Source organism: Lepidochelys kempii, chromosome 9 (assembly GCF_965140265.1).
Source record: "Lepidochelys kempii isolate rLepKem1 chromosome 9, rLepKem1.hap2, whole genome shotgun sequence".
In the NCBI taxonomy this organism is placed as follows: domain Eukaryota; kingdom Metazoa; phylum Chordata; order Testudines; family Cheloniidae; genus Lepidochelys; species Lepidochelys kempii.
Window position 1 is genome coordinate 7,124,236 of NC_133264.1, and position 12,646 is coordinate 7,136,881.

At 44.4% G+C, this 12,646-nt stretch overlaps 1 protein-coding gene across 8 annotated transcripts in view; it reads left to right on the forward strand.

Annotated features, from left to right (window-relative positions):
- Window positions 1-12,646, forward strand: part of DIS3L2 (DIS3 like 3'-5' exoribonuclease 2) — a 285,705-nt gene that overhangs the window by 175,285 nt on the left and 97,774 nt on the right. For all 8 annotated transcript variants that reach the window (XM_073359152.1, XM_073359149.1, XM_073359151.1 and 5 more), the window contains one exon: window positions 6,210-6,317. In XM_073359152.1, the coding sequence (XP_073215253.1) occupies window positions 6,210-6,317 (108 nt within the window). The remainder of the gene's footprint in view (window positions 1-6,209; window positions 6,318-12,646) is intronic.

Consider the following 12,646-nt stretch of genomic DNA (forward strand, 5'->3'; position numbering starts at 1 on the left):
GAGCTTCCCAAAGGCTTTCCGTAGGTCCTGCCAGGAAATTAGTTCCTGCATCTGTGAGGATGTCGGAGGGCCAACCTACCCTGGCAAAAATGTCTGTTAGTGCCTGGCACACACTTTTAGCCCTGGTGTTGCTTAGAGCTACTGCCTCCGGCCGTTGGGTGGCAAAATCCATGAAAGTCAGTTTGTACTGCTTTCCTCTGGTGTCTTTTTTGGAAAAGGACCAAGAATATCCACAGCTACTTGTTGAAATAGAACCTCAATGTTGGGGAGTGGCTGGAAAGGGGCTTTGACCTGGTCTTGGGGTTTTATCACTGTTTGGCATGCCTCACAAGATCGGACATAGGCAGAAACATCCTTGCCCATTCCCTTCCAGTGGAATGACTTCCCCAAACAGTCTTTGGTCCTGTTCACCCCAGCACGGCCACTAGGATGATCATGGGCTAAGCTCAAGAGCTTTTCCCGGTACTTAGTTGGAACTACCAACTGTCTCTGAGGATGCCAGTTTTCCTGGTGCCCACCAGAAAGAGTTTCCTTATATAAAAGTCCTCTTTCTACAACAAACCAGGATCGATTAGAAGAGTTGAGAGGTGGTGGGTTGGTGCGTGCCTCTGTACAGGCTCTCTGGAGGCTTTCATCTGCTTCCTGTTCGGCCTGGAACTGTTCCCTTGATGCTGGAGACATCAGTTCCTCACTGGATTGTGAAGCTGGGCTTAATCTCTCTGGAAGCGATGCAGGTGATGGGGCTGTTTCCGTTGATGGAGAACCGCTCTCCGCTGGTGCACTATGGGGTATTTGCAAAAAGAAGAGGAGGACTTGTGGCACATTAGAGAATAACAAATTTATTTGAGCATAAGCTTTCGTGAGATACAGCTCACTTCATCGGATGCATTCAGTGGAAAATACAGTGGGGAGATTTATATACACCAGAGAACATGAAACAATGGATGTTACCATACACACTGTAACGAGAGTGATCACTTAAGGTGAGCTATTACCAACAGGAAAGTGGGGGGGAGGGACCCTTTTGTAGTGATAATCAAGGTGGGCCATTTCCAGCAGTTGACAAGAACATCTGAGGAACAGTGGGGGGTGGGGAATAAACATGGGGAAATAGTTTTACTTTGTGTAATGACCCATCCACTCCCAGTCTTTATTCAAGCCTAAGTTAATTGTATCCAGTTTGCAAATTAATTCCAATTCAGCAGTTTCTCGTTGGAGTCAGTTTTTTAAATTTTTTTGTTGAAGAATTGCAACTTTTAGGTCTGTAATCAAGTGACCAGAGAGATTGAAGTGTTCTCCGACTGGTTTTTGAATTTTATAATTCTTGACGTCTGATTTGTGTCCATTTATTCTTTTACGTAGAGACTGTCCAGTCTGACCAATGTACATGGCAGAGGGGTATTGCTGGCACATGATGGCATATATCACATTGGTAGATGTGCAGGTGAACGAGCCTCTGATAGTGTGGCTGATATGATTAGGCCCTATGATGGTGTCCCCTGAATAGATATGTGGACACAGTTGGCAACGGGCTTTGTTGCAAGGATAGGTTCCTGGGTTAGTGGTTGTGGTGTGTGGTTGCTGGAGAGTATTTGCTTCAGGTTGTGGGGATGTCTGTAAGCAAGGACTGGCCTGTCTCCCAAGATCTGTGAGCGTGATGGGTCGTCCTTCAGGATAGGTTGTAGATCCTTGATGATGCGTTGGAGAGGTTTTAGTTGGGGGCTGAAGGTGACGGCTAGTGGCGTTCTGTTATTATCTTTGTTGGGCCTGTCCTGTAGTAGGTGACTTCTGGGAACTCTTCTGGCTCTGTCAATTTGTTTCTTCACTTCAGCAGGTGGGTATTTTAGTTGTAAGAATGCTTGATAGATATCTTGTAGGTGTTTGTCTCTGTCTGAGGGGTTGGAGCAAATGCGGTTGTATCGTAGAGCTGGCTGTAGACAATGGATCGTGTGGTGTGGTCTGGATGAAAGCTGGAGGCATGTAGGTAGGCATAGCGGTCCGTAGGTTTCCAATATAGGGTGGTGTTTATGTGACCATTGCTTATTAGCACCGTAATGTCCAGGAAGTGGATCTCTTGTGTGGACTGGTCCAGGCTGAGGTTGATGGTGCGATGGAAATTGTTGAAATCATGGTGGAATTCCTCAAGGGCTTCTTTTCCATGGGTCCAGATGATGAAGATGTCATCAGTGTAGCACAAGTAGAGTAGGGGCGTTAGGGGACGAGAGCTGAGGAAGCGTTGTTCTAAGTCAGCCATAAAAATGTTGGCATACTGTGGGGCCATGCGGGTATCCATAGCAGTGCCGCTGATTTGAAGGTATACATTGTCCCCAAATGTAAAATAGTTATGGGTCAGGATAAAGTCACAAAGTTCAGCCACCAGGTTTTTCAGGCTCTGGCTGAACCTCTTGTGTAGGGTCATCTGCTGCTGCTGCCAGTGCAGGCTCAGTGGTGCCCTCTGGTGTTGGAGCTGTAGACGGAGTTGCAAGCACTGGACTCAGTGCTGGCAATGGTTCTGGTGCTGGTTGCTTCGCCAGTTTCAGTTCGGGTACTGGCTTTGGCTGGGTCTCTGGGACTGGATCCACTACGGCCGTTGTAGTCATTGGTGGGGGATCCGGTGCCACCACCTCCATCTGGGTCTCTGGTAACACAGACTGGGCTCTGGTGGAAGGCTCAAGAACAGGGATAGGTGTGGAAGCTTGCTTAGTCTGGCTGTGGATGACTGTTCCCACCGTCTTGGCCAGCTTTACCTGGTTGGCCAAGTCTTCCCCCAGCAGCATGGGAATGGGATAATCATCCTAGACTGCAAAAGTCCACATTCCTGACCAGCCCTTGTACTGGACAGGCAACTTGGCTGTAGGCAAATGGAAAGAGTTGGACTTGAAGGGTTGAATTGTCACTTGGGCCTCTGGGTTGATTAAGTTGGGGTCCACTAAGGATTGATGGATGGCTGACACCTGCGCTCCAGTGTCCCTCCATGCTGTAACCTTCTTCCCGCTCACACTCACAGTTTCCCTTCGTCCTAAGGGTATCTGGGAGGCATCTGGGCCCGAGGACCTTTGGTGTGACCCCGGTGCAATGAACGGTAATCTGTTGGGGTTCTTGGGGCAGTTGGCCTCCACATGCCCCAGCTCATTACATTTAAAACATCGCCCAGTTGACTGGTCACTGGGGCGAGGTGGGTTGCTGGAGAATGGTGTGGTGGGGCGATAAGGTGCCTGGGGTTTTCCTTGGGATGTAGGTGGGGCCTTGGGTTGCCCCCGGTGATAGGGTTTTATTTCGGATTGCCCCTTCTGATATTCGCCCCAAGTGCTACTAGTTTTTTTCTTTCTGCCACCTCCATCCGTTTGGCTCCAGTCTCCCCCACCGTGATTACAGTTTTGGGCTTCCCATCTAGGATGTACCTTTCCATTTCCTCAGGAACACCCTCTAAGAACTTCCCCATTTGCATTAGGAAGGGCAACTCTTCTGGAGATTTAACATTTGCTCCCGATATCCAGGCATCCCAATGTTTCACAATGTGGTAGGCGTGTCGGGTAAATGACACATCTGGTTTCCACCTTAGGGCCGACGGGAATGCTTGGGTGTTAGCCCCATTCTGACTCTCTTGCCTGGGTTTTAAAAAGTTCATAACTGTTCATGTGTTCCTTAGGCATTACCGCCACCACCTCTGCTAAGGGTCCACTGAGCTGCGGCCTCAGCTTACCATGTACTGGTTTGTAGAGATGCTGTACCCAAGGCAGGCCCTTTCGAAGTTTTCTAAGAAGGCCTTGGTATCATCGCCTGCCTTGTAGGTGGGGATCTTTCTGGGTTGGGAAGCGGTACCTGGAGAAGGATTGCTAGGGTTGGTTGGTATATTCTGCTGAGCCCTTGCCTTCTCCATCTCCAGTGCATGCTTCCTCTCTTTTTCTTTCTTCTCCATAGCTCTCTTGTGGGCAGCTTCCTCTGCCTCCTCCCTGGCTTTTTCTGCCTCCATCTCCAAGCGCCTTAAGGCCATCTGTCTATCATGCTCTTTTTGTTTCTCTTCAGCTTCGAATCTGGCCAGCTCTAGTTTATTAGCTGCTTCACTGGTAGTCATTTGCCTGCTTTCTTGTGCTTAACTCTAGCTGTACCCAAGAGTATGTAGGGGTGGGGGGCACTTGTGAATTTCCCTGCAGGAGGTTATCTGCCCTGCCTTTAGGTAGAGAAAACTCCAGCTCAAAAAAGAAAAATCCCTTTGTAAAAAAACTAACACCTTTCTCTCCAGGCAAATAGACAGAAAACCCTCTCACATCTCTCAGCTTTAAAAAAAATGCTCTTCAGGTCTGTGCTTTTGGTTCAAAATGATCCCACCGCTCTGCCACCATGTCAGGGTTCCTTCCCCACTCTGAACTCTAGGGTACAGATGTGGGGACCTGCATGAAAGACCCCCTAAGCTTATTCTTACCAGCTTAGGTTAAAAACTTCCCCAAGGTACAAACTTTGCCTTGTCCTTGAACAGTATGCTGCCACCACCAAGCGTTTTAAACAAAGAACAGGGAAAGAGCCCACTTGGAGACGTCTTTCCCCAAAATATCCCCCCAAGCCCTACACACCCCTTTTTCTGGGGAGGCTTCAGAATAACATCCTAACCAATTGGTTACAAAATCATCAAAGACCCAAACCCCTGGATCTTGGAACAAACGAAAAATCAGTCAGGTTCTTAAAAGAAGGATTTTATTTAAAAAAAAAAAAAAAAAGAAAGGTAAAAATCATCTCTGTAAAATCAGGATGGAAAATACTTTACAGGGTATTCAGATTCAAAATGCAGAGGATCCCCTTCTGGGCAAAACCTTAAAGTTACAGAAAACGGGAATAAACCTCCCTCTTAACACAGGAAAAATTCATATAAAGCAAAAAATAAACTAATCCGCCTTGCCTGGCTTACCTATGCTGGTTGCAATATTGGAGACTTGGATTAGGATGGGTTGGAGAAGATGGATTTCTGTCTGGCCTCTCTCAGTCCCAAGAGAGAACAACCATGTAAACAAAAAGCACAAACAAAACAAAACAACCCCGTAAACAAAGAGCACAAACAAAACAAAACAAAACAACCACCGCCCTCCCCTGTCCCCCCCCCCCGATTTGAAAGTATCTTGTCCCCTTATTGGTCCTTTGGGTCAGGTGCCAGCCTGGTTGGCTGAGTTTCTTAACCCTTTACAGGTAACAGGATGTTGCTTCTGGCCAGGAGGGGTTTTATAGCCCTGTATACAGTGAGGTAGTTACCCTTCCCTTTATATTTATGACAAGTGTATTTACTGTTTTCCAAAGGGTCAATAATGAGAGAGGAAATACGAAAATGAAACTTCAAATCATAAGGTTTGACTCACTAAATGGCTGCTAAATATGATCTTTTCCACAGGTGTCACCCAGAAAATAACCAGAGAGACAACTCCTCACTGGCGTAAATCAGCGTAACACCACTGAAATCGCTGGAGTTATGTTGATTTACCCCAGCAGGAGAACTGGGTGGGCCCCAAACCTTTATTCTCGGCTATAGTCTGTTTAGGAATAATTTATTTGATAGGCTGCAGGGATCAGCTTCACAAATATTGATTGGACATGGGCTACTGTTTCACAGATGAAATCCCAACTAATGACTTCTGTCTGGTTCTGATACACACTGGTATTGTGTTGAACTGGAAGTGAGTACAATAAAAATAATCATTGTTCCCTGTCTTGGCTTCTCAATCCCCTTAGTACATGTAGGCTAGTCATAAAACAAGTGCTTTTGTTTGGTTATCTAGCCAATATCTCCACTACCTTTTGACCCAGGCTACCGAAGTGCTGTACAAACTTCAGTAAAGCCTTGTGTCATCTCTGTGACATAGGGAAGTATTATACCTATTTTGCAGAGGGTAAATTAGGGCGAGTTAAATTAGTTACCTAATGTCCGTCTGCATGTGACAGAGCAGGGAACAGAATCAAGACTCCTATGCCTCTGACCACTGGAAAACTCCTGACTTTCCCAGTTATGCTATGCTTTTGCTTTCCCCCATCCCGCCCAATGTTAAAGTGGCAACAAAAAAGGCTACAGAAGGCATAGAGATTGTAACTTTGAGAGCTGAAGAGATGCTCCATTTAAGTGACTCTGTTTAGATCTTTTCCTTGCTTTTTGTTGGGGACCTGTGCCTTGCGGGGGAGTCAGGACCACAAGAAATGAATGTCCTCACCCATGCGGTCTTGTTTTTCAGGTGATCCCTATGCTTCCCAGGCTGCTTTGCGAGGAGTTATGCAGTCTCAATCCTATGAAAGACAGACTGACGTTTTCTGTAATGTGGAAAATGACTCCAGAAGGCAAGGTAACCCTGTCTCCTTCATTCTTCCTGGGCAAGGTCATCATCAGCACTGGGCCCCACTGATGTAAACAGATAGTTAGGGGACTAAAATGGGTAATCCAGTAACATATCTGCTCAAAATAAAGGCTTCAAGAGTCTCCCCAATCTGTGAACACTGTGTCCTGTGGATAGGATTTTGTGGAACAAATGACTGGCACATCCTCGTGATAAGAGGGATGGAAACAATGTTATTGATGGTGACTGGGAGTGAGAATGAATGTTAGGAACAGAGGATTTCTACAGCACCATAGTAGGCCACTTGTCTGTTTAGGATCTTGTCTCCAGAAATAGTTACATTTTTCTGAAGCTCCAGATACTGATTTGGCGCCTCAGCCCCCCCTGACATTTAGCCAGTTATGCAGTGCTGTGACTGAGGAAAATATTCCTTCCTGACCCCTGTGGTAGGCAGCTTATGCCCTTAATCATGAGTTTGGATTATTGCTTACAGAACTAGAAAGTATATTAATGGGCATATATTAAAAAGACCTGGTTGTACTCTTTGGGGCCGTGCAGTGCGTAAATGAACATCACCTTTATTTCTCCTGATTTCAGGCATGCAGTTGCAACATGTTGGCATTGAGGGCATCAAGTGATATTCCACTTGTCTTCATGTTTGACCTGAGGTGGTGTGGGGAGCAGTCAGCTCTTCGTGGGTCTTCATTTCTTTCTCTCCGTTCAACTCCCATCCCTCAGGGCTGCATAACAGTCTGCTCCTCGGTTGCTTTTATGGTGGCAGAGCCCTCTCAGAATGGTGACTGCATGTCCCCTCCCTAAAAGGCTTTGGAAAACAGGAAGGATTCTTTTGTATTTCAAGCCTGCTGCTCTCCCATAAGTGTGTAGGTTTTATGCATTGTGTCCTTGCCAAGGTTGTTGGAGTAACTGTTTTTTGGGGTGATCCTCAGGTGACCTTTCCGATGAAAATTAGTTTGGCTTCATTGTAAATGTCCACATTGCTCCAGAGGGCTCAGAATCTCATTGTATGTGTTAGCAATGGGGCTGCACTGCAAAGTTCAGCGGCAGCTCTGCGTTTGGCCCATCTCTAGCATTATGAAGGGTTTAGACTGTTGTTTGGGAAATCTTCAGCTTTCTGTATCCTGAATTCTAATTGCTCAAGGCACCCTCTAATACCAGGTACTCATTTGGCCTTTTATTTACCACCGAGTGCTCTTTGAACAATGAAGAGGAGCTGCTGACACTTACCTCTTAGATATTGATGCTTGGTTTTAGAACAACACTTAGATCCACCACATTTCAGCCAGTGAAAGTTTTTGGAGGAGTCACAGTGTCTTTCCTCATGTCTGCTCAGGGATGCTGATATCTGAAGTCAGGCTGCATTCCAGCAGGGAAAGGTCTCTGACATCAGAGTCTACACTTTCCTTTGGAAGGCTGATTGCCTACAGCCAACTCAACAAACAGATTTCTCCTGGGAAGCCTTTCAAGTCTGAATGGAAGTTTGGGTCACTGGGTTTGAATAGGAACTGAAGGAAGTTAATGAACCTTACTCCTTCTAAGAGGAGACGGCAACCACAACCCTTTTTCCAGCTTGGCTTTTCTCCAAGAGCTTATCCTTGAGAGTCAGGGCAAAGCACCTCTTGCCACTACACTGTGGTGCTTGTGTAGGCAGGAGAAATGGGATCATTTTCTCTTTTCAGGGTTAGTAAGAGGTGAAGTCTGTCAACAGGCTGTTCTGCTCGCTGAACGTGGCCTTTGAACTTCGATTTCTCTGTCAGTGGCATGCAGAGCTGTAAGGAATGATGATGTAACATGGAGAGCGGCTAGGAACACAGGGGCCTTATGAGCACCTTGTTACACAGTCTACAAAACAGTATTTTGATGCTGAGTTTATAAAGCACTGCCTGATAGAATCACTATAGGGTAAGGGCTTGTCAGTAATCCCTTGCAATACAAAGAAACCTCCAGTAGAATGCCTACAGATTCCCTACATGGGAGTGACTGATTTTTTAATAAGTAAAACAATGGCAGTCCTTTAACCCTTTCTGAAGACGGGTGCCATCTTGTGGGGCTTTTGAAATCACTCATTGCATTATAATCAGCTGTTTTCGTACTACACACGAGCATAACAGGCCATGCCGTCTGGCCGACAACTTGTGCAGCCCTGTGAACATCAGTAGGAAGTTCTGACGTGCCATCTGTGAAGTTTCTTTTCAAGGATCTGTGCATTAACTGCTCCATTATTGTCACCTTGATGCAATGTGTTTCAAGAACTGAGCTGCGCTGTGTCAGTGTGGGCAGAATGCAGCCCCCATTCTGAATTCCACTGCTGTGCAGCATACATAGACTAGCATGTAAGGTTCTATCCAGTTTCCTTTTCTATGGTGCTTGAAACACAATACTGCTAATGGGGACGGTAAACTGCTGTGTTCTGAGACACCTGATGTAATTAGTGCTTCTTCCTGGCTTTCAGCCACTCCCAGCTGCTCTAGATTTGTTTGAAAGTGTCGACAACAGGCATCCATGTACATTCATGTGGGCAAGACATATCCAAAATCTATTTCGATGTCTCCATAACATATGTTTAATATATGTGTGAAAACCCAGTAAACCTCAGTCAGAAGCAGTATGTTAGTAGTACTAAGAGAGGTATTATTAGAGTGTACGATATACCAGTTGAAAAGAACCAAATGTCACAAGAATCGCAGTTGCATACTCCATAACACCCTGCAGCAGCCAACTCTGCTGCCTTCCAGGGGTCAGGAATGGTGAATAGTGTCCAGAAGATAAAATAGCAGGGGAAGTCAGCGCCAGCTGTTATTGGCAGTGCCTGTCCTTATGCCTTGCCATGAACATGGCCAGCCTGTGTTCACACACATGCTGGTTGATCTCCTGTGGCTGTACCGTACTGTGTCCGACCTTTCCCAAAGGGAATTAACAGAACTCTGGAAGATTTGGCCTCTGCTTTTGTCAGGCAGGCAGGAAAAGTGAGATTTTGGTTGAACATTTAAATTTCAGGCAGCAAAACAGAAATCTGGTCCATGTTGCTTCCTGTGAGGGACAATAAGATATTTTTGAGAAAAATGGCAGGAAAATGCGCAGAGAGATCTTCTATAAACGTCAAGATCAGGAGTGGATCTGTTGTGCAATATAGTATAATATTGTTACTCATTGGACGGCTGATTCCAAGGCAAACCATTATCCAAACATCATTTGGAACATACCCAGTTTATAGGCCACGTTTGTTGTAGTTCTCTCTACTCTCCATATCCATTTCGTGACTGTTATGACATCTGTCTGAAATAGGATCTCTGTTTAAGAGCTTATCTGCTTTTCCTCTTCCTGCTTCCTACTCCAACCCTGAAGGTACAATACGATGGTTATTTCAACAACAAGGAAACTATGATGTCACAATTCCACTGCCATGTGGAGTTGTTTTCAGGTGGGGATTAAGCAACAGGAACAGATGAACTTCTAAAAATCAAGACCCCACTTTCAAGCAAATCTCCCTGGTAATAAAAAAAGGAGGGGGAATACAAATACGGTATAGAAACAGTCTTGCTTGTCAGTGGTAAACTTTCCATGTTGATCAATTGCTCTTTAGCGCCACTGGGCTTCCCATTCTGTATCTGTATTTTCAAGATTATCTAATCCTGGGATAGCTAACACTCTCCAGGCTAAAATTTGTCTCAGATTTTGAGACCTGAGGAAAATTCCTGCCCTCTGTCAAATTTGCCAAATTAACGGGTTTGTGGGGTTTTGCCATTGATTACTCCTATTTAATCCTTCATTAACATACTGAAAAACATCTAGATGTATGGCTGTGCCCACTGCATATCACGTATTTTGTCTCATTGTTTCCTTGTATTCCTCCATCTGCTGCCTCTTGTGCTGTACTTCGCTTGTAAGCTCCTTGGGGCAGGACCATCTTTGTGTTCTGTTTTTATACAGCACCTAGTACAATGGAGTCTTGATTCATGACTGGGGCTGCTAGGCGGTGTGGTGGAGGTGGTATTAATAATGCTAATACTAATGAAGCGTTATATGATACATCTTAGTTCTGGAACTAAATACCATTGTAACTGTAGTTGATTGCATTTGTTCCCTTCTTTAAAGCAAAGCTTGCCCGAGAAAGCAACAGTGGAAACACTGAGTCCAGTTTTCCAAACATGCGGTGCAAACTGCACGTATAGTTACTACAAATGTGCATGCAAATGGCCAGTTAGACTTTTAACTAGCTGATTGCACTGATACCAATATACATGTGCAGTAATGGTTCATGAAAATCAGACCTGCGGTTGCACGTCCACTTTTGAATACCAGCATCACTTTAGTTCTCAACCTTTTTCATACTGTGACTCCACGGTCCAATAGGAGAGTCTTGGGGCCTACTTCAGACTAGCCATAAAATAAAGGAAGATGGTGTCAACACCCTGAAACCTGTTTGAGGACTGCCCCCCAATGGGATTCCCTAGTTGAGAACCTGTGTTCTAACTAGAAGGTAAAGAGAAAAGGAGTACTTGTGGCACCTTAGAGACTAACCAATTTATTTGAGCATAAGCTTTCGTGAGCTGTAGCTCACGAAAGCTTATGCTCAAATAAATTGGTTAGTCTCTAAGGTGCCACAAGTACTCCTTTTCTTTTTGCGAATACAGACTAACACGGCTGTTACTCTGAAACCTGTAGAAGGTAAAGGAAATTCTCAGATCTATTCATTAACTTAGTCTACAAGTTGCATAGTGAGTTCCCAGCTTTGCCCAAATCAGGGATGATTCATTCAGATAAAAATGTAACTTTGCATGTTCGTACTTGAATTCTCTTTGTTGCACCTTCCATATTAAGGAGGAAGCCAGCTATAGGTTACCTTGTAAAATCCAGGATTTTATCCACCTCTGCTGTGGGAGAAGCATTGCTTTTACTAGGAATTCCTTTTCTGTTTTTTGTCCAGTCCTCTACATTTTTTAATGTAGATGTATGTGGATGGAATTAATTCACCCACAGATAGACATAATTAGTGCCTAAGTACCTAAATCATTACAGTTTTGGATCTTATAGTGGTGAGGACCAGATTTGATAAGGGTCTTGTTTTAATGCAGCTGTTACCAATAACTGGAGATTAGAACATTGACAAGAAAAGGGAGATAATAAAACATTTAAATGTCATGCTAGGAGAGCATTCCCTTATTTACAGAGGGTTTGTGTGGATGAATGAAATTAGAAGGAGTTCAGTTCCAATAAAGGAAACTCAGCCTTGTCCACCACTCATTTCACTACTTTGAGCAAAATCTTTCTGGGTGCTTGAGAACCTCTTTGTTTGCCTTATTAAAACATGAACTGTTTATTTTTCTTTAACCGGCTAGTTGTTTTTGTATTTTTCATTAATCTGCTTGCCTTTTGCCCATGGTGTAGTGTTTAAAGAGATCCTGCAGCATCGTAGTTACCTTACAGGAAATTTCCGTGGCTTTTGATAGGAAGTTTTTTGGTCCAGACAAACAAAGATTTAAACAGACAAACAAAGAAAACAAAACAAACCCCCCACTCACCACAAACAGAGGGGAATGAGAAGCTTTTTTTAAAAAAAAGTGTGTAAAGTTTTCTTGGTTTCCATCAAAAAGAAAACCTTTTCCCCATAGAGTGATCTGACACTGTCTGCCATTAAAGAATGGACTTTGGAAATAATGTGTGTGATGCTGAAAAATAGCACCAATTTACTTTCAGAGCTTTTTTTAAGCACTGAAATATAGACTTTTCTGAAAAAAGAAAAGGAGGACTTGTTGTACCTTAGAGACTAACCAATTTATTTGAGCATAAGCTTCTACAGCTCACTTCATCGGATGCATTCAGTGGAAAATGCATCCGAAGAAGTGAGCTGTAGCTCACGAAAGTTTATGCTCAAATAAATTTGTTAGTCTCTAAGGTGCCACAAGTACTCCTTTTCTTTTTGCCAATACAGACTAACACGGCTGCTACTCTGAGGCTTTTCTGAGTATTTGTTACTCGTCCATCACAGCAGGAAAGAGACCAGCATTATCCCTTGGGTATCATTTCTGATTTCTCTGACAGTGGCGAAAGAACGAAGTTTCTTATATTAACAACATGGCACCCAGAAGAGTTGGGAACTTTTACAATAGCCCCAATGTGTTTTGCATATCAGCACAGGGTCTTGGAATTCAAATTCCTGGGTTCAGTGTTACCAAAACACAGTCAGTACGTAGAAGGGGAAGGAGACCTACTAGAAATAGACCAACCTGGCAGCAGATCTCACTATGTGTCAGTGACCAAGTAAAAGTAGCACCCTACAACTCAGAACAAGTGTTAAACTGAACTTAATAGAACGCAGT